General features: G+C 33.8%; 1 protein-coding gene across 2 annotated transcripts; it reads right to left on the bottom strand.

Annotated features, from left to right (window-relative positions):
- Window positions 1–645: 645 nt before the first annotated feature.
- LOC118056829 (187-kDa microtubule-associated protein AIR9) lies at window positions 646–27,353 on the bottom strand. Of its 2 annotated transcripts, none has more exons than XM_035069197.2 (38): window positions 27,038–27,353; window positions 25,805–26,634; window positions 23,640–23,711; window positions 23,487–23,552; window positions 23,237–23,308; window positions 23,069–23,134; window positions 22,887–22,949; window positions 22,731–22,796; window positions 21,772–21,871; window positions 21,456–21,557; window positions 19,673–19,905; window positions 19,476–19,590; window positions 18,982–19,102; window positions 18,726–18,901; window positions 17,862–17,997; window positions 17,497–17,597; window positions 17,335–17,382; window positions 16,586–16,770; window positions 16,361–16,478; window positions 16,126–16,253; window positions 14,087–14,255; window positions 13,439–13,557; window positions 13,085–13,253; window positions 12,813–12,897; window positions 12,385–12,458; window positions 12,145–12,264; window positions 10,523–10,718; window positions 10,307–10,428; window positions 9,769–9,976; window positions 9,504–9,577; window positions 7,090–7,228; window positions 6,412–6,593; window positions 5,498–5,653; window positions 5,171–5,302; window positions 3,013–3,071; window positions 2,418–2,450; window positions 2,192–2,323; window positions 646–989 (listed from the first exon to the last, which is right to left on the bottom strand). In XM_035069197.2, exons 2-38 carry the CDS (start codon window positions 26,612–26,614, stop codon window positions 813–815), a joined length of 5,124 nt encoding a protein of 1,707 aa, XP_034925088.1. In that variant the 5' UTR covers window positions 26,615–26,634; window positions 27,038–27,353; the 3' UTR covers window positions 646–812. The 2 variants fall into 2 exon arrangements, with proteins under 2 accessions (XP_034925088.1, XP_034925087.1); XM_035069196.2 differs by having other exon boundaries at window positions 25,805–26,631.

Genomic DNA, 27,353 nt, shown 5'->3' with positions numbered 1-27,353 from the left:
AGCCCTGAAGCCGATATGATTAACAAGATTGACAGCCATGGACACTCAGAAGCCTCTAACAATCAGAATGGTGATGTGGAGGAAGACGAGTGGGTGGGAAACAGTGAGTCATCTTGAAGATCAGGGCTCAAGTTATTCACTGGATGGCAGTGTCTCATCTGTCAACAAGAATTCCTGGGAAAATAATGTCTCGGGGAGTGCAATTGAATGGGAAGAAAATGCATGTGATGAAAACCCTGAGGTGTTCTGGAGACTAGCTTCTAGGCTTCTTCTCGACAATGTCATAGCCCTGTGAATTTGTAAAATCTGGCTGAACTTAATCCTTTCTGTGCTGGTTTAGATGACAAAGTGGATTTAATTTTCATGTCATCATCTCATCTTGGCTCAAATTTAAGAAAGTTTCAAGGAGTATGCTGTGATCTGGGCAAACCTAAAGCGATTTCTCCTACTTCATCATGATGTCCCAGATGTTTCATGTTAGTAGTAGGCTCATGGTGGGAGGGCGTCAACCTAAAAGTTTCCCCTGGAGATATGTGAAGCCTTACCCGCATCCAGCCATACATTAATATCAAAAAGGGTTAGAGAGAGAGAGAGAGAGCATACATCGTATTCTCAAATAGCTTGATTTCATAGTTGACACTGTGATTAAAGCATGAAATCTCTCAACACCTCATCCTTCCATTACTGCAAACCACAAGTTACACACAAAGAGGCTCCAGGAAACCAAAGCAACACAAATAGGAATAAGAAATGAGCGTGGAGGAAGAAGAGTGGATCAGGCCAGCATAAATACCAGTCACTCTACATATTAGTTATGTCTCTATTTTGAGCAGAGAATTGAGGGATGTGCTATTGAATCGTTGAGCAAAGCCTCGGATCACAAGCACGATGACATCCCGTAGATGTCGGGAGTTGACCATCAGGTCTACTTCATTCTCACCATCCACAACAATCCTAACCCGATGCTGATCACTTCGGAAAAGATCCACCTGCAAATTCTTTTAGCCTTAGCTTTTCTGTATTATTGAGATAGCAAAGACAAGTGTATGAAGCTAAAACTCAGTACAAAAACTGTTTTTGTCATGTGGGAAGAGGGCAACATAAAATGAGATGCATCATCACCTAGAATCAGTTTTTTTTTTTTTTCTTCTTTTTTTAATAGGGGCAATTTTTTAAATATTTTTTTACCATAATAAAGTGTTTCTAAATTTATTTACCAAACTGCGGTACTTTGAAGCACGTAGATTCTACCTCGACAATCCATGTCATCTTTTTTTTCCCCTAAGATATTAATTAAAAAGAATACAATAAACATTACGTTAGACTTGTTGATTTTGTTTGTAACCTAGGTTTTTATATACATGACGAGGTCAACATCTTGTTTTAAACAACAGAACTTTTACACACACACACTGCTTCCAGATCTTGGATTCCCAGGCATCGTACTTCCCAAACATGTTTTTTGTCCCTTAGCTTGTGCTTGAATTCCCAGTAACCTTAACATAAACATGGAAACATTTTCCTTTTTCTTTTTTTTTTTTCAATAAAAAATTATTCTCTCTTGCTTCCATCTATCATTCAGTGCCGGAATTCCTAACAATCCTTATAACCGAAAGTCCCTACATGAACTTTAGATGTATAACCACATACCTTCAAAGCTATCCCATCATTAACTTCCTTAGTCCTTACAACTGATCCACAAAATCATTGCATAGATACTCTACAGGCCTACGCAGTCTTTAACTAAATCTTCTAATAGACATCCAAAAGCACACGCGTGTCAAGATCAACTAGGGTGGATGAATTTCCAAGATACCATTTATTTTATTAACACATTATTAGTTATTGAAAGAAAAAGAATGATATAGCAAGGTGAGCCCTACATGACAAAGTTATCTTGGATTAGATTAAAAGTACCCTATTTTGATAAATAACAACAAGAAAGTATGGTTTATTGGGGAAAAAAAAAAAACCTCCACCTGAAAGGGTTGTATCCTATCATCTGCAAAACGTGTGGAAATGCAATCTATTTATTGCATCTATAATCTGTACCCAATTTGACTGAATGAAAAACTTAAATGAATTCCTCCTTCAAACCATGATAGCAAACAAGTTTGGAACAATACTGTGTGCCACGGAACAAACTAAGCAGGATGTAAACAAAACTAATGAAGTTTTGACACAAACTCACATGAAAGGGAGGAGCATAACTTCCACGAATTTCAGTTGTTGGAAATGAAGTCTTAGAACCTGGCTTCACAACTTTCACTCGTTTTCTATTAACTTCTAGTATTCTTCTCTCAAGACTACCCTCTCTGAGAATCTGCAATATTAACAATGACATTAAAATGCTAGTTTAGTTTTTACCATTCTCAACTTTAAGCACAAAATTGCAATGAAATGGAGACTGGAGAGACCTTTTTTGGAGAAGTGTCTTTGTTACATAATACCTGTATTCAAAGACTTGCAGTCAGTTCAGGAACCATGTAGTAAAAGAAGTGTGTGTGTGTGTGTGTGTAAGAGAACTGCTTTGCACAGTTGAGACTATTGCAACTGTCCACTTCAAGTGCTCCTTTCATGTTGAGCAATAACATATTTGATCAAAACCAAACAATAATAGTAAACATGGTAATTCAGGCAATGCCCCCTTTTTTCTCTCACAGAGTACAACCTCCCCACCCCACCCCCCGCCAACAAAAAAAAGCTGTCCAGATTTCATCCACCTGTCTTTCTCCCCTCAAATTAAAAGAGTTCTAGCACATGAGATGTGTGGCATAACTTAAAATGCACCTTTACCAAGCCTTTGCAACTCAACAGTAAAGAGGGAGAAAAATCTCCAATAAAAGAACATAGTATACAAGAAACTCTTGAGATACTATTCTTTTCATGAAGTTAACACGTCCTTAGTTACATGTTTTACCAAATGCAGAAGTGTAGATGTACAAGAAACGCAGCAACAATCGACGAGTTTAGAAGAAATTAAATTTAGCATAATACTCAAAATATACACACCTCAAATTTCACAGATCCAAGTTCAAGCTTCTGCTTAACTTCTTTTAAAACATCAGGCTCTGAAAGTTGGTCATATCAAAATTAGAAAAATAGAAGACAGACTATCACAGAATTGAGAGATTATACAGATGTGAGAAAAAATATAAGCAACACAATGGTATGACATGGACGGAAAACACCACACATAAAGTTTGTCATAGGTTCGCTCTTGGAGTGGGACAAAAGAATTGGCAAGTCAAATCTTGTCTGGTCATAAATCAAATTTAATGCACACATCTCATTTCTTGATCAATACATTATTTCAAGTTTGCAGCAATTTGTCCCTGGAGGACCGCTCAGTTAAGACTAGCCATTTCTACTTCGAGTACTCAAGTCCTTGATCAATACATTATTTCAAGTTTGCAGCAATTTGTCCCTGGAGGACGGCTCAGTTAAGACTAGCCATTTCTACTTGGAGTACTCAAGTCCAGGCAACGGGAGGGACAGTGGATTTAAGGATGTGAGAGGGATACCTCCTATTGTGTAGTCCAAAGCCTTCTGACCTCTTGTTCCAAAAAAAATGTGTTCTTTTTTTAATTCAGACTAGAACAAGCCACAACCTAGCAGGTTTCAGTTAAACTTTGGTCACAATTTCATGGCACATGATTGACATGCCAGGGAACAAATCAGAAATTTTATGAGATGGGTGTCCAGCTGAGTTCAACCAGTTTTTTTTTTTTTTTTTGTTAATTAAGGCACTTTCTAAATCTTTCTCCAAAAGAGCAAGGCACGTCAATTTTGTTTTCTAACAAATTTAGAAGAGTGTATATATATATATATATTAAATCTCAAGCTTTTGGATAAGCTTCAAGTATTTATCCTCATTTCTGTTGCTCCCATGTAAGATATGCAAGTAACTTTTTATTTTTTTAATTGATAATAACATGAAGATTAATAACAAATTAGTATTTAAATAAATATCAAATTAATTATTATTATTATTATTATTAAACACAAACTACTATAACAATGATAATTCTACCGATCAGTTGTCTATTTAGAATCTCCTTAAAAACATGGAAAAATAGCTATATGTATGCATATAATATTCTCTACTTATGGCATTTTTCTCAATACCACTTCCTCTCTTTTTCTTTATTTTTCTTTATAAATTTTATTTAACATACAATTTAGTGCAATGTTTTTCAAATTTTCTTAAGAATTCATACCCACTCCTTTTAATTACAAGTACCGTGGAATTTTTTTATTCATTTTTAATTACAAGTAGTGCCAATCCATTGATTTGTTGAATTAAATCTATATGTTCTAACAAGTAAAAATTGTTTTATTAATAATAAACCCCAACAACGCATAAATAATCTGCTAGCAAATATACAAACTAAAAAGAAACAAAAGAAAACCCTCAGCATTGCTTCACTTTATTTTCCTTAAAACTCTTTTCTTTTCAAGTTCAACAGCTTTTCATTTTGCAAAATTCCAGGAAAGTCCCTTACTCTCCCACCTAAATACCCAATCATAAAGCTCAACCTTCAACAATTATTGAAAGATAAATGCTATGATTCATACCAAACCCAAAATCAACAATTTTATCAGTATTATGGCAAACTCAATTATTGCAAGCCTCAATTTACTATTCAAGGAACGTTCTTTTCTTCTTTTAACTGCTAATCATTTCATCTAAATAAAAATAATTTCTTCACAAGTCTAAAGATTGATTGTTATTGCGCTTGATGTTTACTATGAGAAACAGAATAATTTCATATGAAATAGTTTTCCATCAATCATAATAAAAATAAATCTAAGCCATCCTAAAAATTAAGCCTAGATATAGCCAGAACCAAATCCTAGATTCAACAAACCTAAGGCTTCCTATTTTCCTTTCTCAAAATTTCATTAGAGTATATATATAGTCAAATAGTTAATCAGACATGTTTCACACATACATTAGTATTTTTTTGGTCATGCATTGTTCCACGGTTCCTTCTAAGGTTTAGGCTAGAATCAGAAGAATTATACGACTGAAAAAATTCAAATCTCGCTGAACCTGTATAAGTGACATGGAATTTTTTTTTTCTTTTATCAACAATAACTTGCTTTCACGGTTAAAATAAATAGTGTGAAAAAGAAAGAATAAGCAGCAGATGGAATTCGTGGTTACCAACTGCAGTTGCCTCTGTTGAGGCAGACACCGGTTGCCCCTCAACACCATCCTCTCTCACAGGAGTATAAATTGCCACCAACCTGTACCCCACATCATCCACATTAGCTTCGTACATCCTTCCCACCTCCCCTGAAATATAAAATAATTTTTCAAGTCAAAAACATGTTTACGTCAATATCATCACTTGTACTCAAGTGCAACCCAAAACCATTAATGTAACTAAACAAAAGAGAATATTGTCTACGAACATGTTTATGATGAGATTTTTGTTTGTGAGATTCCATCATTTTACCGAACAATTTAATGCTTTTTCAGCTGTCATACCTGGAATGGAAATCAAATCAGGACTACCAACCATCGATCTAAGCCATTGAATTCTACTTTTTCCTTCTTTTCCTCCACTGTAAACGCCTCGAACAGCATATAAATTGGTGTGAAAACCTCTTCCCTCAATCTCCAACTTAGCTATTCTAGGTATCCCTAAAACCAAACAATAATTCAGTAACTTAAACAACAAACAGAAATCATGAGGGACAAATACTTCATAATCCAAAATATAAGAATGCAATCAAGTGTTTAGCATGCAGAGAACATAGCCAACAGCAGTACAACCAAATCTTAGCAAAGAAAACATCAACAAGAAAAAAAGAACAGAAACTTTCACCAGTAAAGATCTGGCATTCAAAATTTAGAATTATATCCAGCTTACATGTGACAAAAATCCAAGAAAAACTACTTGTAAAACCAAGAAAGATATAAAACGACATAAAAGGTTCACGAGTGAATGGTTTACAAAATAACGGGATAGTTTGAATTTTGAAATACTCTCTCTCACACACACACACATATATATGATAGGATTTCACTTTTAATTAAACACAGAGATAGATGCATAACATTAATTTTACAGCGTTTGAATTAAGCGATAGCACTTTAACCTGAATAGAAAGACATCCATGCATGTTGAAATAATTGCAATATTTGTGATTTATAGTCAATTCTTGTAGACATTCACTAGCTAGCCAAAACTGTCAGAAAAGTACAGTTGGAGCAATTAAATCAAGAAATTAAATTGTGTTGCTTAAAATTCACAAGCAATCAGAATAAGCACGTACACGCATCTCATGGAGTGATAACATAAGTTTGAAATCAAATCAATGAAAACAGATTAAAAATTAAAATAATTTCCACTGACCAAGAAAAAACATAGTTTCAAGTCAAGTGATTGCACTTCAAACCTGGCAATACAGGACCAATCTCAGCATATGCTGGCTCACTTGACCTTCCAAAGACATCAGTCACAACACATTCACATTTGAAGCATCTACCAATGTCCTCTAGCCGTAACTTGTAAGAGCAGGAGCGTTGTGCAGGCAAGTGCTCAAAAGAGTTGCTATCCCCTGTCACTGATGAGCAGAACCTGCAGCATCTGTGTCAAATACGAGAATGACAATAGACAAGGACCTATGATGAAATTCAAAAGACTAGAAATATTTGTGACTTCATTGCATAAATGCCAAATTCTGAAACAAAAACCAGCCATCAATTGTTATGCAAGCCATTTCACAAGTAAACGGAAATTATGCCATAGCAATTTTGGCAGCTATTTACGTAGATTCCCAACAGAAATAACTTCGTTTAAACATGTCTAGATAAGAATTTTGGTTCCAATAAAAAGAAAAATCAAAGTAGATTCATGTTGCTCATGTAAGTTGAAGTTTAAAACACTGCAATTGTATTTACCATTCATAAAAATCCAACTTTTATTGGCTGATGTTAGAAGTTTAAAACACTTCTATGATTTTTTCTATATTTTTGCTTATGATTTAGAAAAAGAATGCCTAACAGTAAGGGTTATTGTTAGAATATCTAAAATCATAGAAGAAAAACTCTGATAAGAGAATTTAGCATTTCACCATTGATATTTGACTTCTTTCTTGTACTTGCTCCAAACACATTGCTGGGTTTCAGTCTTTGGGATCACTTCAACAGCAGTAAGTACATCACCTTCGATTGCCTTGCCAGTGAGAGAAACCATTTCCACTTTTGGAAGTTCTGGGGAAAATAAGCAATATAGTTTAATTTGCATGATGCTCCCAATGAGATGAAGCCACAATGCAGTATCCAAGAGAGCATAACATAATAATGTTCGGCAACCATGTCAATATCAGCAATAGACTGGAAGAGAAGAATGTCATTCAACAAGGAAAGTAAATAATCAAAGATGGGGGACATGATTAAGGAAAAAGGCTGTATATCAACAGAGCTCCAGATAGGATACTAAGGTTCCACTTGCCTACAAAAGAGAACAAGAGGCCTTATTCACCAAAATTACTTTGAACTAAGAACTTTATAAGTATTTTTGGGAAGATGAATGACTTAAGCACATGGATTGCTCTTGCGAAGGTTTAGGAGCTAGTCCTGCCTTTCTCATAGATTTTGTCTAGATTAATTCACTATTCCATTTAGCAAAATAATAATAATAATTCACGAGGAACCAGAGCTCGTGAAATTAGCAAGACAACTGATTTTACTATGTATAAAAGTTGGGTTATGTATTGTTACCATCAAAAGTTTTTGAATAACAATAGTAATAAATCTTGATTGTCATTAGAAGTTGAACCACAAGTTTGTAATGGTCTTGCCGAGAACATGAGCAAGGTTTGAAGAATACTAAGTTACACCAACTCCTAAGAAAGCAAGCAAGGAATGAAAAACTAGAAATGTAAGAGAAAAGGTATTCTTATGATATTTTTTCCACTCATAAATTGTTAATCCCACTTCCACTTCATCTTTAAAATAACTCTGGAGTATCTTATTTTCATAGAATCAAATTTTATTGAAATATTATTTTCCAATCACTTAAATCAAAATCAATTCAAATAGAGCAAGAAGTATATAAAAATTGAAATTTTCAAAATTTTAATTACTCTTTATATTTTTTGAAATAAATATTCAATTGGTGGATATTATTTGGAAACACAAAAATAAAATTCTTTAACAAGGAAAAAGAATGTAGTGTGAGTGAATTTTTTTTTCAAAGAAATTAAATTTGATGTTAGATAATAATTAAAAAAAGAGGTAAAATGTAAATACTGATTTCTAAAAAGAAGACTGTCAATTAACTATATTTTATAGATAAAAATGTAATATCAACATTTACTATTATCATATGCGAAGAATACAATTTACAGCATCTTGGTCTATGTAAGTGATAAAAGTAAATTATGAAGTGGGATTAACAAACTATGAAGTATGAATAACATTTTTGTGGACCCCCTTTATAATCCCTTAATGCAAGTAGTATTCTCATGAAAACCAGAACTCAAGCAACATAGGAATTAACAAACTCAAGCAAATACGATCCATGTTTTTTCTAATTAAATTAAGGATAAAATCCAAACTTTTAACAACATGCAACATTCATATTTCCCAACTCAAATTAGAAACAGATTCCAAAATGATATAATCTCCGCACTTTCTAATTTAGATCAAAGTACAAATCCCAGACACGTATCCTTTTCCAGACTTCACCAACTTTCCTAGCTAGATCGGAGTTTAGGTCGATTGAATTAAGAGCGTATTTGGGAACGCGGTTGAAATCGCATTCCCTCAAAATTAATTTTTTTTTTTTTTATGTTTTCATATCATTTTAATGTGCTGATCTCAAAAATAATTTTTAAAAAATAATAATAAAAAAAAAAAAAACATGATTTTGATCATTTCTAAACGAAAAGCACTTTGAACCGCATCCCAGGCTTTAAATCCATTCAGAGTACACTTTCACAAATGATATATTAAATGATAGTACTAATCTAAATAAATGAGTACTACAATGAGATGATAATAGCACAAGGCTAAAGCCTACTTGCTGAAGGTTGTTGTTCAAGAACAGTAAATTCTTTATTTCTCTACAATGAACTCCATGTAAATTGCGTTTAAAAAAAATCAGAAAAGCACAACACCATATATCTAGGAGACTCACTCCCTTAAATTTACAATTTATCTTTGGAGACTTCTCATTCTTTTACACAAAAAACAGGGAAATTGAGACCATATTAACCCTTGTTAACTATAATATAATATCACCTACCTTCATTTTCTATGTAATGTTTGAAAAGCAACATAAAATTTTGAGGGAAAATTTGCAGCATTTTGATCTACAAGAAAACAGAATCAACACAACAACACAACTAAAGAGTTGGGGAACACATGAACTAGTAATAAGGTCAGCTAGTCCAACTTAGTCAACATCTACAGTAAAAAATGTGCTCACAATTTACCAAGTAGATGCAAAATGATGTTACCCATTCTTTCCCAAAATACACACCTGGGAGAACAAGGCCAGTTGGCTCAGACAACTTAAGCTCACCTACAACTGAATCTGAACGAACAGGTGTGTATCTAAGAAAAACAGTGAGACACATTAGGATACTGTTATATAGGCTTAATAACCAAAGGAATATGGGAAAAGTGTTATAGAGTAAACATTCAAAGGTTTGGTACATCAATAAATAATTAGTTTAAACTTTAAAGCACTTTCTGCCAGCAGATACCATGGTTAAAAAATAAAATAAAAATAAAAAAACAGTTACCCAAACAACAAACGGCAATTGTAATCTGAATCTGTGACCTCATAAGTTCTATAGGTTGCCCCCTCAATAAGAATGACAGCTCCATCGTTTGTCTCTCTATACCAGCTGAAGAGGCTCAATCCCTCATGCCCACCGAAATACTTTCCTTCTCCAGCATAAACACCCGAAGGCAGCTTCTTCACATGAACATTAGAAACTACCGGAAGGGCTGCCATTTGATATTAATTTCACATGTTAAAGAGCAAAATTTAAGGAAAAGAACTAAACAAATGCAACATCTTGGCATAACTTGGGCCAGAGCATGGATTGGTATAATTAATGGAGTGTATGTAATTCAAAATTTAATCAATTGTACCACAGTTCAAAAAGTAGCCAAAATATGGTAGGTTCATTACATGATTAACAGAAAACCAAAATGCATGCACCTGTGATGAAATTTATGGAAGGTATATGGCTATCTGTAGCCTTGCATAAAAAGGTAGGTATTTGAGTTGACCATTGTCAAGGAACAAATGAATTTAAAAGTATGAATGAGTACCAGGGTTAACTGGAGAGTTGGAAATTGAGACCAAAGGCTTTCCACACTTGCCATCTGCACGAGTAGGCAGCCAGTACAGAGCCAAATAAGCTCCCACATCTTCAATTGATGGAGTACATGCCCTACCACGAGTGCACAATAATCTCAGAAATTTATGGTTAATATGGGTCTAACATTCTCAATTCTTGGAACCCAGTGTATTATGTATGTACTTACAGGGTTTTACCACATATAAGAACATGATCACCAGCATTTGCTATATCCAACAATTCAGATTTATTTAACTTGTTCCTTGTTCGGATCCAAATATACTCTCCAGCACCTTCCTGTCCACCAAAGTATGTTTTTTGCGGGGTAACTTCCTTGTCCTCGTAGCAATAAGGAATCACAAGTTCCAATCCCACTGGATCAGCTGTTTAAAAATATTAACATAGAAGATATATATTTGAGTACAATAGCATTTTTATAGAATGACAAATTGCTAAAAAGAATTGGTACTGAAAACACTAAAATATCAAATTAGATTCAATAACTTAAATCAGGAATGTAATGAAGCAGCATGCCCAAGTTAGAGGACAGATGCTAAAGATACATTAACAAAAAGCAAAGAAACTTGCAATTTTTTTGTATATATTTCAAATGCCCTTTATTGTATCAAAACGTTACTAAGGATAGGTGAAGTCTCAATACAAGAACAAAGAAGTGAACTACAATCCACGCAGTGTATGCCATTGAAAACCAATAAGAACTAATTTGTTACGAACCTTGGCTTTGGAAAGAAGTGGTTGCAGCAAAAGATTGGTTAGAGCATAACATTGGCTTGAAATTAGCATGTGAATTGAAATTAGCTGATTCAGTTAGTAGCAATTAGGAAGGTAGTTACAGGAAATTAGAGGCAAGTCAGGTATAAATAAGACTGCATGAGATTAGTGAGGGCAGGCAACGAATGAAGTAACAATTTCTGTATCAACTCTTCTCTTCTTCTTCGTGTTCTACTTCTTCTTTTCCCTTATTCCTTTCTAGTAGTAACTGGTTAAGGTTGAAGCCTAATAATTGGTATCAGAGCTCTAAGATCCAATCAAGATGGTGGAAAATCACAAATTGAAAAATGTTAAAGAACATTGCAAGAGGTTGGATGAAAGAATGCAAGGCCTTAACGAGGAATCTCATGAATCAATGGCTGATCAACAAAGCAAGTGGCAAGAACAATGGCTGTAGCAAAACAAGAGAACTGATCAGATCAGTTTGCAGATTGAAACATTATCAAATTAGTTCCAATTGTTTCTTGCTACTCAGATGGAAGGAAGAGATGTTGGTGTATGATAACAACTAACTCAATATGTATGCCCTTCCAAAGCTTTCCATCAAAAGCATCTTTCTGATGTTAATTTATATTCATGCAAGTAAAAATTAATGTAAACGCATGTGCCTTCTTGAGAATTATGAATTGCCCTTTATGTAACCTACATATCATGCAAACATGGCAACAATAATTTATAATAACCCCAAGGTCCACAACTCAAAGTCAGTCCATGAGTCCTTGCAAAGCTTTTCCTCAAGAGTAGCTTTTCCAAAACTAATTTAGATCACAAAGTAAAAATTTGATGTAAGGATGCAGCCCTTTTAGAGAATTATATACCATCACCTTATGTAATCTAATTATCAAGCAATCATAACAACAATTTGGGCAGTCCAATCAGGTCCAAAGATCCTTTTTAGATGAACAAAAACTGCAACTATTTTTATTTTATTGTAGGCAATAATTTCAAAGATGTTGAAGTCCATAAAAAGATTATAGATGTGTTTTATAAATCCTAAATTATGAAAGTATGACTCACCGGGTGCAATAACATCAGATAATATGGTCTGAGGGCTTCCTTTTGCACCATCTTTACGAATTGGAGTGTAAACAAGTTCGATGTGTTTACCGACATCCTTTAAAGTCAAATCAAGAAACTCTGCAATATGTTAAAACAATATTTAGTATCTAGTGAGTGATTTCAAGAAGACAAAACAAATTAGTAAAAAAATAATAAAAAAAAAAAAATTATATTCAGTATTGCTTGACAAAAACTTACCATCTTCACTTAATTTCTCCTTGATACCATCACTTTTCACTCTATACCATTCGTGGAAGCAATCCCCCTTCTCTCTGAAATTCAGAAAAGACTTTAATTTTAAACAACTATTAGGTGAGACCTTAAGATTAATTTATATTATTCTTTAATACATCTTCTCAAGTGAAAGCCTTTTAAGTTTGAAACTTGCAAAGACTTGCCATTATTTTTGTTTAATTTTATCAAATTAAATTAAAATAATGAGATTTAAACTCGTGACTGCTTGGTGAATAAGGTTTTGAGATTATATCAAAGAAGTATCTTGACTCAAAAGCATAAGTTGTTAGATGAGATCCTAGGATATGATTTATATTACTCTCTAACAAAAAAAAAAATAGGTCACTAATGTCAATAAAAGAAAAGGATAAATTATTCACTAGAATTCTCACCCTCCACTATAAGATGCAACAAAGCTCAAGCGTTGTCCTTCCATCATTGATCCCAGAAACTCCAATGATTGGCAATTTGGAGGACCTGCACAAGATTTTAAAGTTAGAATCACAAAACTAGACCTTGTTGAGTCAATTATTACACTCATAACATTAAGTAGTAAATAGGATTAGAGGGGGGAGGAACATTAAACCTCAAAACTAAATGCTTTACAAGTTTATAAAAATGCTGCCAAAAAAAAAGGGTGCAACAACGGAAATAAATCCCATACCAGGTATAATAGGTCCCATCTGTTCAGAAAGTACTATAGGACCACGAGCCCAATCACTTCTCACAGGCTCACAAGAAACCGAGACAAAGCAGCCAATGTCATCAACTAAAAGCACGTATGATGCAGTAGAAGCACCTCGAATTTCAATTTGAGTGCCATCTGAGCTAGTCTGCAAAACAATAGCTTGGTGAATGAAGCATACAGCAGTCGACAATCAGATCTAGCAGAAAAATGCCAATTCTACCATGACGTGATGTTCCTCCTTTTTGCTACACAATGTCACGTGGAAATATGGCAATTTCCCTTCAAATATGAGAAATTTACAAAGTTCATACATGCATAAGAAATAATTACCCGAAACCAACGGAAAACTGAATTCCCCTCTTGCCCCCCCCAATATTTTTTGTCAACAGTTAGCATAGTTCCTTCAATAGCAGTTCCAACTATTTGTAGAGAAAGCAATCTTGGACTTCCTAATCATCAAAGAAAACTTGGCGTAAGGAAATAAGTTTGAAACAGAAACAATAAATCAGTTTAAACATAAGTATTGGCTATTATTCTCAACAGATAGTTAAATCCATAGAACTAGAACCAAAAGAAACTAATATAACTTCACTACAATTTTCATAAAATTCAAAATTTTATCTTCAACCTCAATTTACCAGCTTGCACTTTTAGGTTAAATTATTTTTAATATGATCCTAAATATCAAGAATTCAAATCCTAGTAACTCCATTTATTTACAGATTAATTTCAACAAAAAGTAGTAGCGGAATTGTGCTTAAATGCCAATAATCTTTGAGAGAGTGCAGGCTAAGAAATAAAAATAAACCATTGGCCTTCACCTAAAAACTTTAGTTTTATTGCTAATGGAAAAACTTCACTGAATAATTCTGATTTATTGTGATTTACATTAATTGCAAAATTATTCTGCTTAATCTTCTTGGTTCACAGACTTGGACAAGCAAGCAAAATTGTCAAAACCTGAGACAAGAAACTTACCTGGTCGAACACGTTCTATCCCCATGCAAGTTCTTGGCTCGCCTACTATTCCATCATCACGAACTGGAACATATTGAAAAGATATGAATTTACCAATTGCATCTCTAGTAACACGACATTGAAGAACTCCAGAACCCTCGAGTATCAAGGATCCGGTATCACTTTCAAACTGAAAATTTCAAACAACAGTTAAAGTTATTACAAGTGTAATTCTTGAAAAAAAAAAATGAATAAAATGAATCAGACACGCACAGTAATTTTACAATTTACAACTAAAAGGAAACAGAAAACAAAAGGCTCAACTCATTATGACAACTTTTCTAAATAAAGGGATAATTGTGTGGAATGGCGCAAAAGAATCCAAATAGCTAACCGCAACTAGTTTGGGATTGAGGCGTGATTGTTGTTGTTATTAGACAAAATGATACTCAATTTTTCTTAAAACAGACGGAGCAATAAAATGGATTTCAAGATATAATAATAATAATAATAATAATAAACAAAGAAAGCTAATAGGAGACAAGAAAATCATTTAGTACATAAAACCTGATAACATTACAAGATATATATTCCAGAACACATAAGCACAAAAACAAAACAAAAATGAACACCAGTAATTGAAGCATGGTTTGCTCAGACTCAAATGATTAAATTCCAAATATCTACATTTTTCTAGAGATGCAAAAAAGACTATTGAGAATTTATATGGCAAATAGCACATAGTTAAAAACAAAACAAAAAATGCTACACCTTGCAGAATGAGTTGTAAACCTACAAGCTGGGTAGAAAAAAAACCTATAACCAGCTTCAGAAAAGCCTTGTGAAGCCTCTAATGCCCATTCTTCTAGTACACAATGCAATCCACACAACATGGAAAACATAAATAGCTACATTTTTTTTCCAAAAATAATAAAAATACCAGCCAGTCAATATGAATAAAGAAAAATTTGAAATTCTACGAAGGCTGCAACATGTAAATATGGCACATACTAAGGGATACATATAGGTATAGTTGTAGATCAATAAAAAAAAATTAATGGGATAAAGCAATTTTGAGAGTTTGAACTTATTTGATTTTCACAATTGAGTGTCCAATCTTTAATTTTGTTCAAATAGGTGTTTAATCTTTTTATTTTGCATAATAAAATATCTAAGTGGATGTATGTTAGCAAATGTTAACGTGTCCATAAAATGATAACATGAACGCTAACACATAAAATAACATTTTGGGCTAATATCACTAATGAGATGTCACATCAAGTAAATGGATGGAAAACTTCCTTCCAAAAGCTAGTTGAAAATTAGAAAATAATTATTATTAAATATAAAAAAAAAACTAAATTTTAAATATATATATATATAAATTAAAATAATTAAAATAATAATTGTTATATATATATATATATACATATGCTAGAGTTTGGAAGGAAATTTTTTAATTTATATATATTTAATAATTTTTTAATTCATACATATTTAATAATTATTATTTTTTTAATTTCCAATTCGGTTTCAGAGGAAATTTTCCCTCCCATTTACTTGCTGATGTGGCATCTCGTTAATGACATCATCCCTAATAGTATCTTAGATGGCAGTGTTCATGTCATCACTTAATAGATGTATCAACATTTGACTAACGTAGATCTGCGAAATAAAATGAACGGACACCTATTTGAACAAAATTAAAGATCAAAAATTCAATTGTAAAAATGAGGGAAGTTCTTTTTTTTCTTTCAATTGATGAATGATTCCATTTTGGTTTATATGTAAGAATACATTCAAGGAAATAAAAGAAGGATATCATGAAGATGATTTTCCTAAATGGGTACAAGAGCATCAAATACAAGAATGATTTCAGTTGCATGATTACGAAAGCACCTTCTCTTATATGCTAAAGTTCTTCTAGCAAGCATGTTAACAAAACTTCAATCTCATCTAATCATCATTAGGAACACAGGTCCAAACAAGTGAAAAAGAAATCAACATTACAAAAAAAAAAATAAGGTTGTAGCGCACATGGTTTAGATTCAAGTGTTTACCTCATGAAGATACCAATTATATTCACTTTTTCCTTCATGACCACCTACATAGCCATATGATGCCGTCAATATTCCACCTTCAATGTAGTCGCCCGAAATTGATAAGAAATTTAGGCTTGGAGGAAGAGCTGAAAGAAGTGAATAAATTAGATGTGAATTTCAAAACAGAAATTTAACTTGTATCAAATCCATATTCAACATTCTTTTGCAAGGCAGAGGGAAGAGATTTACTTACTCTCAACTGCTTTTTCTGATATAGCATATGCTGGTTCTCCAGATTCACCATCTGGAGTCATAGGAGTATATTTCGCAACAATGTAATAGCCAACTGCTCCTAGGGGTATGCGGAATGCCTAAATTACGGAAAAAGTTCAACTATAATCATGTAACAAAAACAAAGCTAAAAAAGACACTGATTCATTATTTATGTGCGCATATACAGGCATACAGATTTACCCACCTTTGCAATTTTTGCAGTGCTCAATGCATCTAGACTATTCTCACCATCCAATGTCGAAGAACTTGTTTTAAACCACTGAACTCTGCTAGAACTTTCAGTCCCTCCAGTGACAGTTCCAGTTACAGTGACCTTACTGTTTTCTCGTAAATGACCAATTATCTTCACATTCTTTACTTTTGGAGGAGCTGAAATCAGGAAAAAGAAAACCATCACTACGAATATGGAAGTTAGAACCTTTATGCAACATTATAAACTGCAAAAACATAACAAAAATACCCAACAAAAAATACTGTAAAAAATATTACTAGCAATGGAAGAAAACTATTATACAAGGAACTTCATTAAAGCTAATTCACATTGTAACATTGTTATCAAGAATAGAATCTAGAGAACCATACCAAATTCAAAGAGTATATACTTACCGAGGACACTTAACAAGAACTACTTGTACATTTATATTCAACTATGCTGAGACATTGACTAGTTTTCATTTTCACGAGTAAAAGTGAATCTACTTTTTTATATTTAAACTAGCACATTCGCTTCAGTTATTTTGAATTAGGGTATCACGGACTGAAAGAGGTCCAAAATTGAATTTATTCTAGCAAAAGACCCATTACTTGCCAACTGATATGAACTTCAAATCTATCAGACATTTTTCACTAAGAATGAATGACCAACCCACCCCCCGGCAGAAGAAAACAATAAAAATAATCATGACAAAATTTGTCATCATTATTTCAATCTACCTCGCTTCACTGGGAGAGACAATATTGTAACAGATTCCCCTTCCTGTCCTGCAAAGAGTGCAAATTATTATGCTAAGTTTTTTAATATAATCTATTAGAAATCCAGATGATGAGCAAACATGTTTGTTATATCTTCAACAACAAAAAAGTTAGTGGACCTACCTTCAAAATTAATGGGTGAATACACAAAAGCTAAGTGTCGCCCAACATCCTCATTGGTCAAAGCATACTCAGATGTACCAGTTGATATGGATACAAAATCTCTAGGAATAGAAAAAACAGCCAAGAAGATTGAAATAACCTCTACCAAAAAACAAAACTTGAAATGAAACAGCGGTGCATCCCCTAGAATACACAGAAACAATCCAAACCCAAGTTGGAAACAGACAAGGAGGAAAGAAGGCTTTGGATATGAAATGTTATGGGCATAAAATCAACTGAAGTGTAAGCTCTTACAACAAGAATAAAAAATAACATCAAGAGAATAAGAATAGCAGAGTAGAGCATGAAATAATGAGTACACTTACCCAGTGTTCTTATTCTCACGTAACCATTCAAACTTGCTGGGACCTTCTTTCCCCCCAAAGTAATTCCCAACCCCTTTTACGATATTTCCTTCAACAACATCTCCAATAATTCGAACATTACTGACCGATGGAGGAGCTATCACAATGAAACATAATATAATCTTTAAGTATCCAATGCCATACTATTTGCATTTAAAAGTAAATGGAGAAACTATTTAGCAATTATAGATATGACTACTCAAGAGAGTCAAACGTCGGAGGATGAGGATGAGATCAAGCATTCTGTGTTTTCTATGAAATTCTAACTAAATTCTCAAGTCAACTGTTTGAGGCTAGAGGAATCACTTCCACTATTGAACTAATTATAATTGTTGAGCATAAAAAAAGTTGGTAATGCAAAATATGAGAATATTTCATTACTCTTGATTTAAAAAGTACAATTTTCAGGTACATTCAATGAATTTGAATAAATGAGAGAATACCCCCTCGCCTTTTCAAGGAATCGTACTAAGTGTACCTACATTAAGCAAGGAGATGTGCATCTGAAATGGAAAGTATGAAATAATTTTTATTTCATAAAGAAAGTTCACATGCACCAATAAAAACTCTCAGAACAAAGAATATCAATTGTCATGGATGCCAAAAATAGTTGACCAAAGGAAACTCATTTTGATTAAATTCAATATACATCTTGGAGTGGGTCACTCTTTTCTCTTAGGATATTTCTTTGGGATCCTTCCCTGGTAACGGAACTGAGCATATATTCAAATAGGGAATTTATAAAATCTAGAATTAAAAAAAGAAAAAGAACAAGAAGAGAAAACAGAAAGTACCTAACTAATCAAAAAATTTATCCCTACACACCTGCTTTAACAAAATCAGTATATTTATATTGAGGTTCCCCTTTGGCTCCTTCTTCTGTGACTGGCGTGTACATAAAAACCAAACTTGAATCAATGTCATCTAGAGTTAAACGATACTCCTCATCTTCTGCTCCAGCAATAACCGTCGGGCTGCTATTCCATCTTCTCCTCAGCCAACTGAAAATGGGAATAGTATACTTAAATTGCATATTTTGACTTTGGGTATGTATATCCTGAAACCATGTTATCAACCTTACCTTGCAACACCTTTCCCCGGAGTCCCCCCACACCATGCAATCTCAGCATAGCCTTTGATAACATTTCCTTCCACTAACTCTCCTTGCACTTCAAGGTTCACAACCTTTGGAATTCCATTTCCTTTATAAGGTGGAAACATGAGGTTGAAAGACAGTATAATGCGAGTTACATGGTTGAAGAAAAGATTGAAAAAACGTTAGATTAAAGGAAAAGTTATCATGTATTTTATACTATACTCTTTCTGACTAATAATAACAAAACCTATAATTTCTTAAATGTTTGCATGTATGTTTGTCTGTTTCTGCATTTTTAAAAAGGCTTCTCTATAGTGAGTGCGATGCCACTTTGATGTAAATCAACAAGTACAAATTACAAAACTATCCAGATAAAAATAAATAACATCATGTTAATAAATTGGAAGCTAAATTAACATGCAATTTATCCAATATCAACCATCCATTTACAAAAATAAAAAAATAGGAACAAAACATACCAGGTGAAACTCGTGAAGATATGGCAAAAACAGGAGGATACTTTATTTCTCCCATTATGGGAGTACATTCCACTTTCAGAAATTTACCAATGTCTTCATGCTTTGGCCAGTATACCTGGTCATCATATGATGTTATCAGCACGGCAAAAAATGAAGATGTCTGCTCAAAAGTTCATTAAATGGCAGGAATCAATTACCTCTCCAGTGGCATCAGGGATAGCAGAAAAGCTTGAAAGTGCTCTTTCTTCCACAAACCATTGATACTTTAAGACTAACTGTGGATCGGCACTTAGATTGTTGTCTTGAACAAAAACAAAGTGGCAGTGGCAAGCGTCTTCTTCAAAAGGTTGATCTACCAACGCATCTTTGAGCAGATAGCCTGGAGGGAAATGCTCTTTCCATTGCTCATATAGAAAGCAAAAGGTTGAATCTGTTCAGCAGACCACAGTTCAATTCAAAAAATTTCATAAAGGAACCTTCATGAATTGGCATGATCAACAATAAATACTAGTTGCAAGATAGCTTCACACGTCACAGCAGCCTAATATTCACATAGTGTTATGTAACATGGCAGTGGAGATCCACAAAGTCACCCTTGCTTATGTTGCCTTATAGATTGGTATATGTTTCATAGTCTTTGGAGGTCCAGCTATTTCCTCAACGTGAACACATTAACTATGTATTAATTCTGATTACATTGCCTGCTCAGTAGCCTTTGCAAAGCAATCAAAGAATCAAAACAAGAGCTAGATAGAGGTGTTAATCAGACATAAGTTCTTTTATGCTTGATTTTGTGACAGTGAGGCAGACATAGTGAAGGATTGCTCAGCATGTTGATACAAACATAATACAACAATGAGTGGACTGGTCTTTGTTGTGTAAAGTAACAGCCACATTTGTCAATTGCCTTCTGTTGCTTAACATGTGTGTCAGATAAGTGCTTATGGAGTTGGAGCATGAAGCTGTGAAATTTATTGCAGGTATAATTGAGGTGGGCATGAATGCATGGCGAGAGGTATTGTTCCCAAATAGGGAAGCAAAGGATGTTTGGCATTGTATCATATCAGCTACTTTCTGTTCCTCTGAGGAAACACCACGAAAGAGCATTTAAGGGAAAATTATCATCTCTCACCTATTTGAATGGCATTTGTTTCAATACCATGCACTATTGACATGTGGAACAGTCTTTTGTTAGTGGGGAATATTACTGAATCCTTATTGAATATTTATTTTGTTTGGAAATTCACATGTGATGAAGGTGGAATGAAGTACCATGGCATGTACTTAATTGAACCTAGAAATATTAATTACCCCCTTCATAAATAATTTAAAAGATCCAGTTTACTTTTATTCATCATGTACAAATTCATGTGGCATGCACAACGCACATGAGTTAGCACGTCCACACTCAGGTAATAAGCCCTTAGGTTATTGATTTCAGAGCCGTGGCCTTAAGCATTGCTGTGATTAAGCATTCGGTCATGAGAAAGAGGATAGGAGAATCAGAGCAGAGATGATAGAAGAAGTAAAAGGAGAACAGGGAGCTTTTATATGAACAACAAACTCTAATGTAACCTCAAAAGAATGGTAAAAACAAAAAAAAACAAAACCAAAACCATCTAATAGATGATTGAATAAAAAAATTAGCTAGCAAATAGAAAATAATATAAAAATTCTAATATCCACCAAAAAACAAATGCAGTCAATTAATAAAACTATGCAAACCTAGCTAGTGATCCATTAGATATCTCGTGAAGTTGATACTTGCATACAGCATATGTGTGCAGTATGAAAAATCACCCTCCTATAACAAATTAAGCACAATAAAATGATTATAGTACATAAAAATCAAGTATCTAACATAGGGGGTTCTCCCCTGATCCAGACAAAATCAACATCAATAGAGATGTGCTGATTATTTGATGTAGTGTCTTAAGTCCCAACCATGCACCAACAAAGAATGTTTTGCAAAATACATACCTGCTGCTTTGTCAGGGCGACAAAGCTCCCAACCATATCTAATGCACAACGCTGTGCATGCTGGATAACGTTTTGCAATTGCAACCTCTTCTCGGGAAAGATCTATCAGAATTTCCAAGTTTAGAGGACAATGAAGAAAAGTAACGAAGTATCTTCAAAGCAAGAAAACCTAATAAAGTAAAAACCTATTTTAAGGCGGAGAAAAAAATAAGAAACAAAGGAAATTGAAAGCAAATGCAGATGCATGTTCTGTATACGAGGAACAAACATATCATTCAATCTTGTATAAAGGCATTTGACATATGGCACAGAATACCTCTATCATTAAACTTTTTCAAGGTAGGACCAACAAGCAAAATTGAGGCTGCTTCTAAATGGGGCATCTTAAGTATAGGATTCTCCTCCACTCGCAAATGCTGCAACACAACACAATATTGAGAATGTTACATATGTACTCTTGCTTGTGGGTTTAAGAAAATGAGCAACATGTTTCGGACAGTCCATAACCCTAGGCATTGTCATCTCACTATATTAACCTTAAATATTCTTAAACATGAGGAATTATTTTTTTTAACATAGTAAAAGATAAAGAAATCTTAACGATGAAAATGATATACCTCTATCAAAGAATCAATTCAATTCAATAGCTTAAGCTATTAGATGAGGTTCCAAGATATGATTTATATTATTCTCTAACACACCTTCTCAAGTAAAAGTTCTTTCGGCTTGAAACTTGCACAGGTCCAAATTATCTTGTGCTTAATTTTTATCACGTATATAAAGATAGTGAGATTCGAACTTGTGACCACTTGGTCGTCAAGACTCTAATACCATGTCAAATAACCAATTTAATCAAATAGCTTAAGCTATTAAATAAGGTCCTAAGATATGATTTATATTATTTTCTAATAACCTCCAATCGTCCATTATTTATTCACATTGCACAAGAAAGCCTTGAGACAAACTCGTGAATAGTTGCAAAATACTTCATGATTTCTAAACCTTAGTGTGAAATATTCATGATTGATTTAAAGCATTATCTCTGTCAAGTAAGAGAATCATATCAATTTTTCTGTCAAACAAATTACTTGTGTCAGTATTAATCAATTAATTGCACTCTGAAACTAGCTATAGGTGTATGAACCGAAACAAAACTACAAGGAAGGAAACAGAAGGATTGGCAAGGCAGTAAAGAATGTGAAAATACAAGACCATTTTAGCAACCCTGTCCCATGCTCCAAAAGTTAAAAGAACAGAATTAGACTTAAAACTAACCTCAAGGACAGGTAGATGTGGGAAGCTCTTCAGAGTTGTTATTTTGTTTTTGCTGGCAGCTAATACCTAGAGAAAAAAATACTGGTGAAAAAGTTGAAGAAAATGATTCAATCATGACTTTGTAAATGCTGGAGTATTGTTAGACAACTTGCACACCTGTAGTCGAGGTTGGCCAGCCATTGACAGAGACCTTAACTTATTTTGAGCAACCGAAAGAAACTTGAAATAAAAAGAAAGATATCAAACCACTAATTACTTTGAGTGCAGACAAAGAAGTCCATTGTAAATCATGAATTACAATAGCAGAGCAGCAAGACTTGAACAATTTAAATGCTTACCTCCAGGTTAGGAAGCTCAGGAAGGCTTACAAGTGACGTGATTTGATTCCCAGCAAGATAGAGTTGCTGCAGGTAATAGATATTTCATCACCTTATTAAATGAACCATCACAGTCTATAGTATATCTAATCATGAAACTTAATAGATGAATGGACATGAGAAACAAACCTGAAGGGCCTGGCAATTCTCAAGAGGTTCAAACTCAGGCCCCTTGAACTCATTGAAACTCAAATCAAGGACCTGCAAAAGCAGCATTGTCTATTATCAGTAACTAAGCTACTTTTATTTGCAAACAGACATGTCTAATGCGGAACTTTGGCAAGTTTTGAATTTTGCTAATTCAAAATTTGTATGCACAGAAATTGGCCATGTAGTGTTTGTAAAAAGAAATGGAATCATGATGAAACATGAAACACACCTTCACACGCTTCAGTATCTCAATTCCTTCCAATGTATGAAGGAGATTGTCTCTGAGATAAACAAACTGTCAAACACGAGTTTCAGTTAAACATTCTCTGTCACTAAGGTTAGCAAATATAAGCACCAATACATCCAGATAGCGCATGTTTACCTCTAGATTTTGTGTTAAGTTCACCCCACTTGCATTAAGACTACGAACTTTGTGTCCCCTAAGATCCAATCTCTGAAGCAACAAAAAAAAATCGCAAAGAAATTGGCAAGGACCAAAAAAAGTGGGGAAAAGGAAAAATAAGCAAACATAGTCAAACTTGTTGTGAAGCACACATTGAATCATTAAAAGCATGCCTAATGCTCATAGCTTCTAGAGTTCTCAATGTCATTCAGCCACATTACACCACTCTTTCACACGAATATTCAGCCATATAGGCTGTCGATGAAACATTTTACCTTGGTCAAGTTTTTGTAAAATATGTTACACAAAAGAAACAAAATAAAATCCAGAAAATGGTAAATTTTTTACAACAACAAGAAAAAATACCCAAAGTTTTTTCTAACAATACATGAAACAACTCCAGTTTCGTATGATTAAAAAAAAAACATTAAAGACACAATATTTGAACGTCACACGATTATTTAGCCTCTGGCATCATTATGCCCCTATGTGTTTTGAACTGTTTATTAAAAGAAAAGCTAAAGATGGCTGTTTCTTTTTCCACTAAAGAACTGTAACCAGTCCATTTTCTACAAATATACACTTTCATTTCTTCTCAAAATCCATTCTCAAGATTACTATGACTATCAAGACTTTAGAATATTGTGAAGAAGCATTTATAAACCAAGAAAGGAGACTGGAGTTCTGTAGTGTATTTGGCCTTTAATAGCAACCTGCAGCTATGAAATACAGTGTGTTTTCAGTTTCCCTCATCTTTTCGGGATACAAGGGGCACTACTAAGATAATGTTGGTTAATAATCATAATTATCGAACAGAAATGCCTCACCTCCAATCCTAAACGCATATTTAACACCTTAGAATATAGCAACAGCATTGTCATAACGTCAAAAGAATAATTCCAGCTCATAACTTGAAAGGAAATTCAACAGTTATGCTTGGACAGGCATCTAAAAATGAAACCTGAGTGATTAATTCTTATGTCTGTTGAACAAAATTCACAATTGATTATTCCAGTTTTTTTTATTTTTTGCACTTCTGTTCAGCTAAAAATACAAAAAGATGGTGGTGCATTTCTTCACCGAGAAAAGAGAAAAAATGAAGTAAAAAAGTAGACACAAGGAAATGGGTTGACTAGTTTCTGGGACTAATTCACATGCGATCGATTTTCATGTATCAAGATAATAGAAAACGAAATGTAAGAACAATCTATGTCTCAGTCTCCTCCTCTGTGCATACTGGATCAAGCATGTTGATTTCCTATCAAAATAATAGAATACAGAATGTGAAAAAGATGTGTCTCTGTCTCCTAATATGCTACAGGATAAATGTGACAGAGAAGATTCAAACTAAATCAAATTTGATTTTTAACTTAAAATATCTACTTATCAGTTTTGCAAAATCAAACTTATTTCTTAAACCATATATAAAAATGAGCTAAAATTTTATAGAAAAATACTACATATAAAATTATATCATAATAAATTTTCAGGACAAATGAAATTCAAGAACATTGTCAAAATTACTAGATAAATCTTGTCAAATCTATTAAACTAGACTTTTGTATATTATTTGGGACATATCTAAAGCTATATAGCTAAAATATCTCTGCAATAACTTGGTCTAAAAACTAAATATCTTAAATTTTTCAATCATATATAATAGATCTATTAATTTATCTATATAAGAGAGAATGACATATTTAAAATTAAAATTGAAAATTTGTTTAGAATGTGCAAAAATTAAAAATTCAAGTTACATGGAAAAATTTTAGCATGAAATTTTTTTTATTATTATTTTTATTTATTTATTATAAAATAATTATTTTTAATTTAAGTTTATTTTAATTTATTAGACATTATTTAAAAATTTATTTTATTATTAAATTTATATTAAATGATTACTAGTTCATGTAATTTAGAGAAAATTATATTATGGTTTTTTTTTTTTTAGCTCTAAGTCCAAGTTTTTTTTTAATATTTTTATTTCTTAAATCCAGAATTATCTTTGGGTTAAAATTCTACTATTTTTAGCTTTCATATTGTTATCTGCACTTTATTGAGGGTTGCTTGAGATTTGCAGAAAGACAACGTATGCCTTTTTCATTTTTATTTTCTTTTGAGAGTGATAGTAATAGTATGCTTACCACATCATCACCAGCTTTATTAATCTCCAGCTGTGGAAGAATAATGAAGCGAGAATCCCGGCTTTCAGGAGTACCTGCTCTTCTCCGACCAGACAAATTAGAACTCCTGTCCAGAGAAATTGACAGGGAGCCGGTTCTCAAACCACTAGAACTGGAAGGGGTGCGAGCAGATGGTGAAGAAAGCTTAGAAATTGTCTTCCTGCTCATGCTACTGCCAGTACTGTCCAGTGATGAAGAAGTAAGTCTTCTCGAGGAAGAAGAAGAAGAGACTGACAATGCTGGCTTAACTGAAGATTTCTTGACTGTCTCTGGCTTACGTACACCCGGCCCAATTGATGTTCTCAAGCTCTTATCCATGGGAACTGGCTTCCTAGCCTCGGAAACACTGCTAGTTCGAATCGTGGGTTTTGCGGAAGGCAAGGAACTCCTTCTAAGCTGTGGAAGGGACTGTTTCACTGGATCTGAAACAGCATTCGTCTTTCCGCCAGAACCTGTAGTAGTATTTTGGAGTTTCGTTGCAGAGACGGATAGCTTCTCAGGAGCCCCTCCAGTGCTGTTTCTTCTTGTGACCGGAACTGAACTGGTTTTGCGGGAGGATGCAGTTGTGGTGGTCACATTTGAAATTGAATCCGAAGTGTTCTTTGGTTTGCTCCTCTTTGGTGCCGAGAGATTTGAGGTGGCTGAAATGGTAGGTTTCGTGGTTTTGGAAACCTTCATGGAAGTTTCCACTGAGCTAACAGAGGACTGCTGCTTCTGTCTCTCTGAAGTCGGGGCCTTTCTAGCCCCCTCGTCACCTAGTGGTTCCTCCATTTTTAAGCTAAACAAGCCTGCTTCTCAATTAACCACCACAACAACAAGACATCCTACTGTAAGATTAAGAATGATCGAATTTAATTTTAAAAAAAAAAAAAAACCACACAACATGGATTAAGAAACTACTATTAAGACCCCGGAAAGGAAAGGAAAACAAAAGGAAATGAATTATTGATCGGTTTTGTATCGGGTTGTTGAGAAAATGTCAAAAAGTAAGAAAGCAAATTAAAAAAGAACAACAATGTTAGGAGAAAATCACAAATTTCAGGCAAAACCTGCTGTCATGCCATTATTTGTTTCGGTTAGGGAGTCATTTTCACTCCTCTTTAAAATAATAACGCAATATTCCCACAAAAAAAAAAAAAAAAAAAAAAAAAAAAACACCGACAAAGAGAACTCAAAGACAGACTAGAAACTTACATGCTAAAAGCGAAGAAGAAGATAAAGCGAAACATGTATCCTTGGATTCAAATGATGGAGCTTGGATCCAGAAACAAATGCAACTTCCTTAGCAAGACTCCAAGCTTCCTCTCCTCTCTGTGGATCCAAGTGGAAGGAATGTACAAAGCCAAACAAGTAGATCTAGCTAGTGAAGGAATTGCAGCTGCAGCGTTTCAAAAACATGGAGTGGAGTGCTTTACAAACCCCCCCACAACAAATGACGAATGCCTTCCGGCTTTTTCTTTTTGTATCTTTTTTGTTCTTGAAAAAGTAGAATAAAGTAAGAGAGAGATGA

This window comes from Populus alba, chromosome 1 (genome assembly GCF_005239225.2).
Source record: "Populus alba chromosome 1, ASM523922v2, whole genome shotgun sequence".
Lineage (NCBI taxonomy): Eukaryota > Viridiplantae > Streptophyta > Magnoliopsida > Malpighiales > Salicaceae > Populus > Populus alba.
The sequence above is the reverse complement of the archived record's forward strand: the minus strand, read 5'-3'. Positions and strand labels throughout refer to the sequence as shown.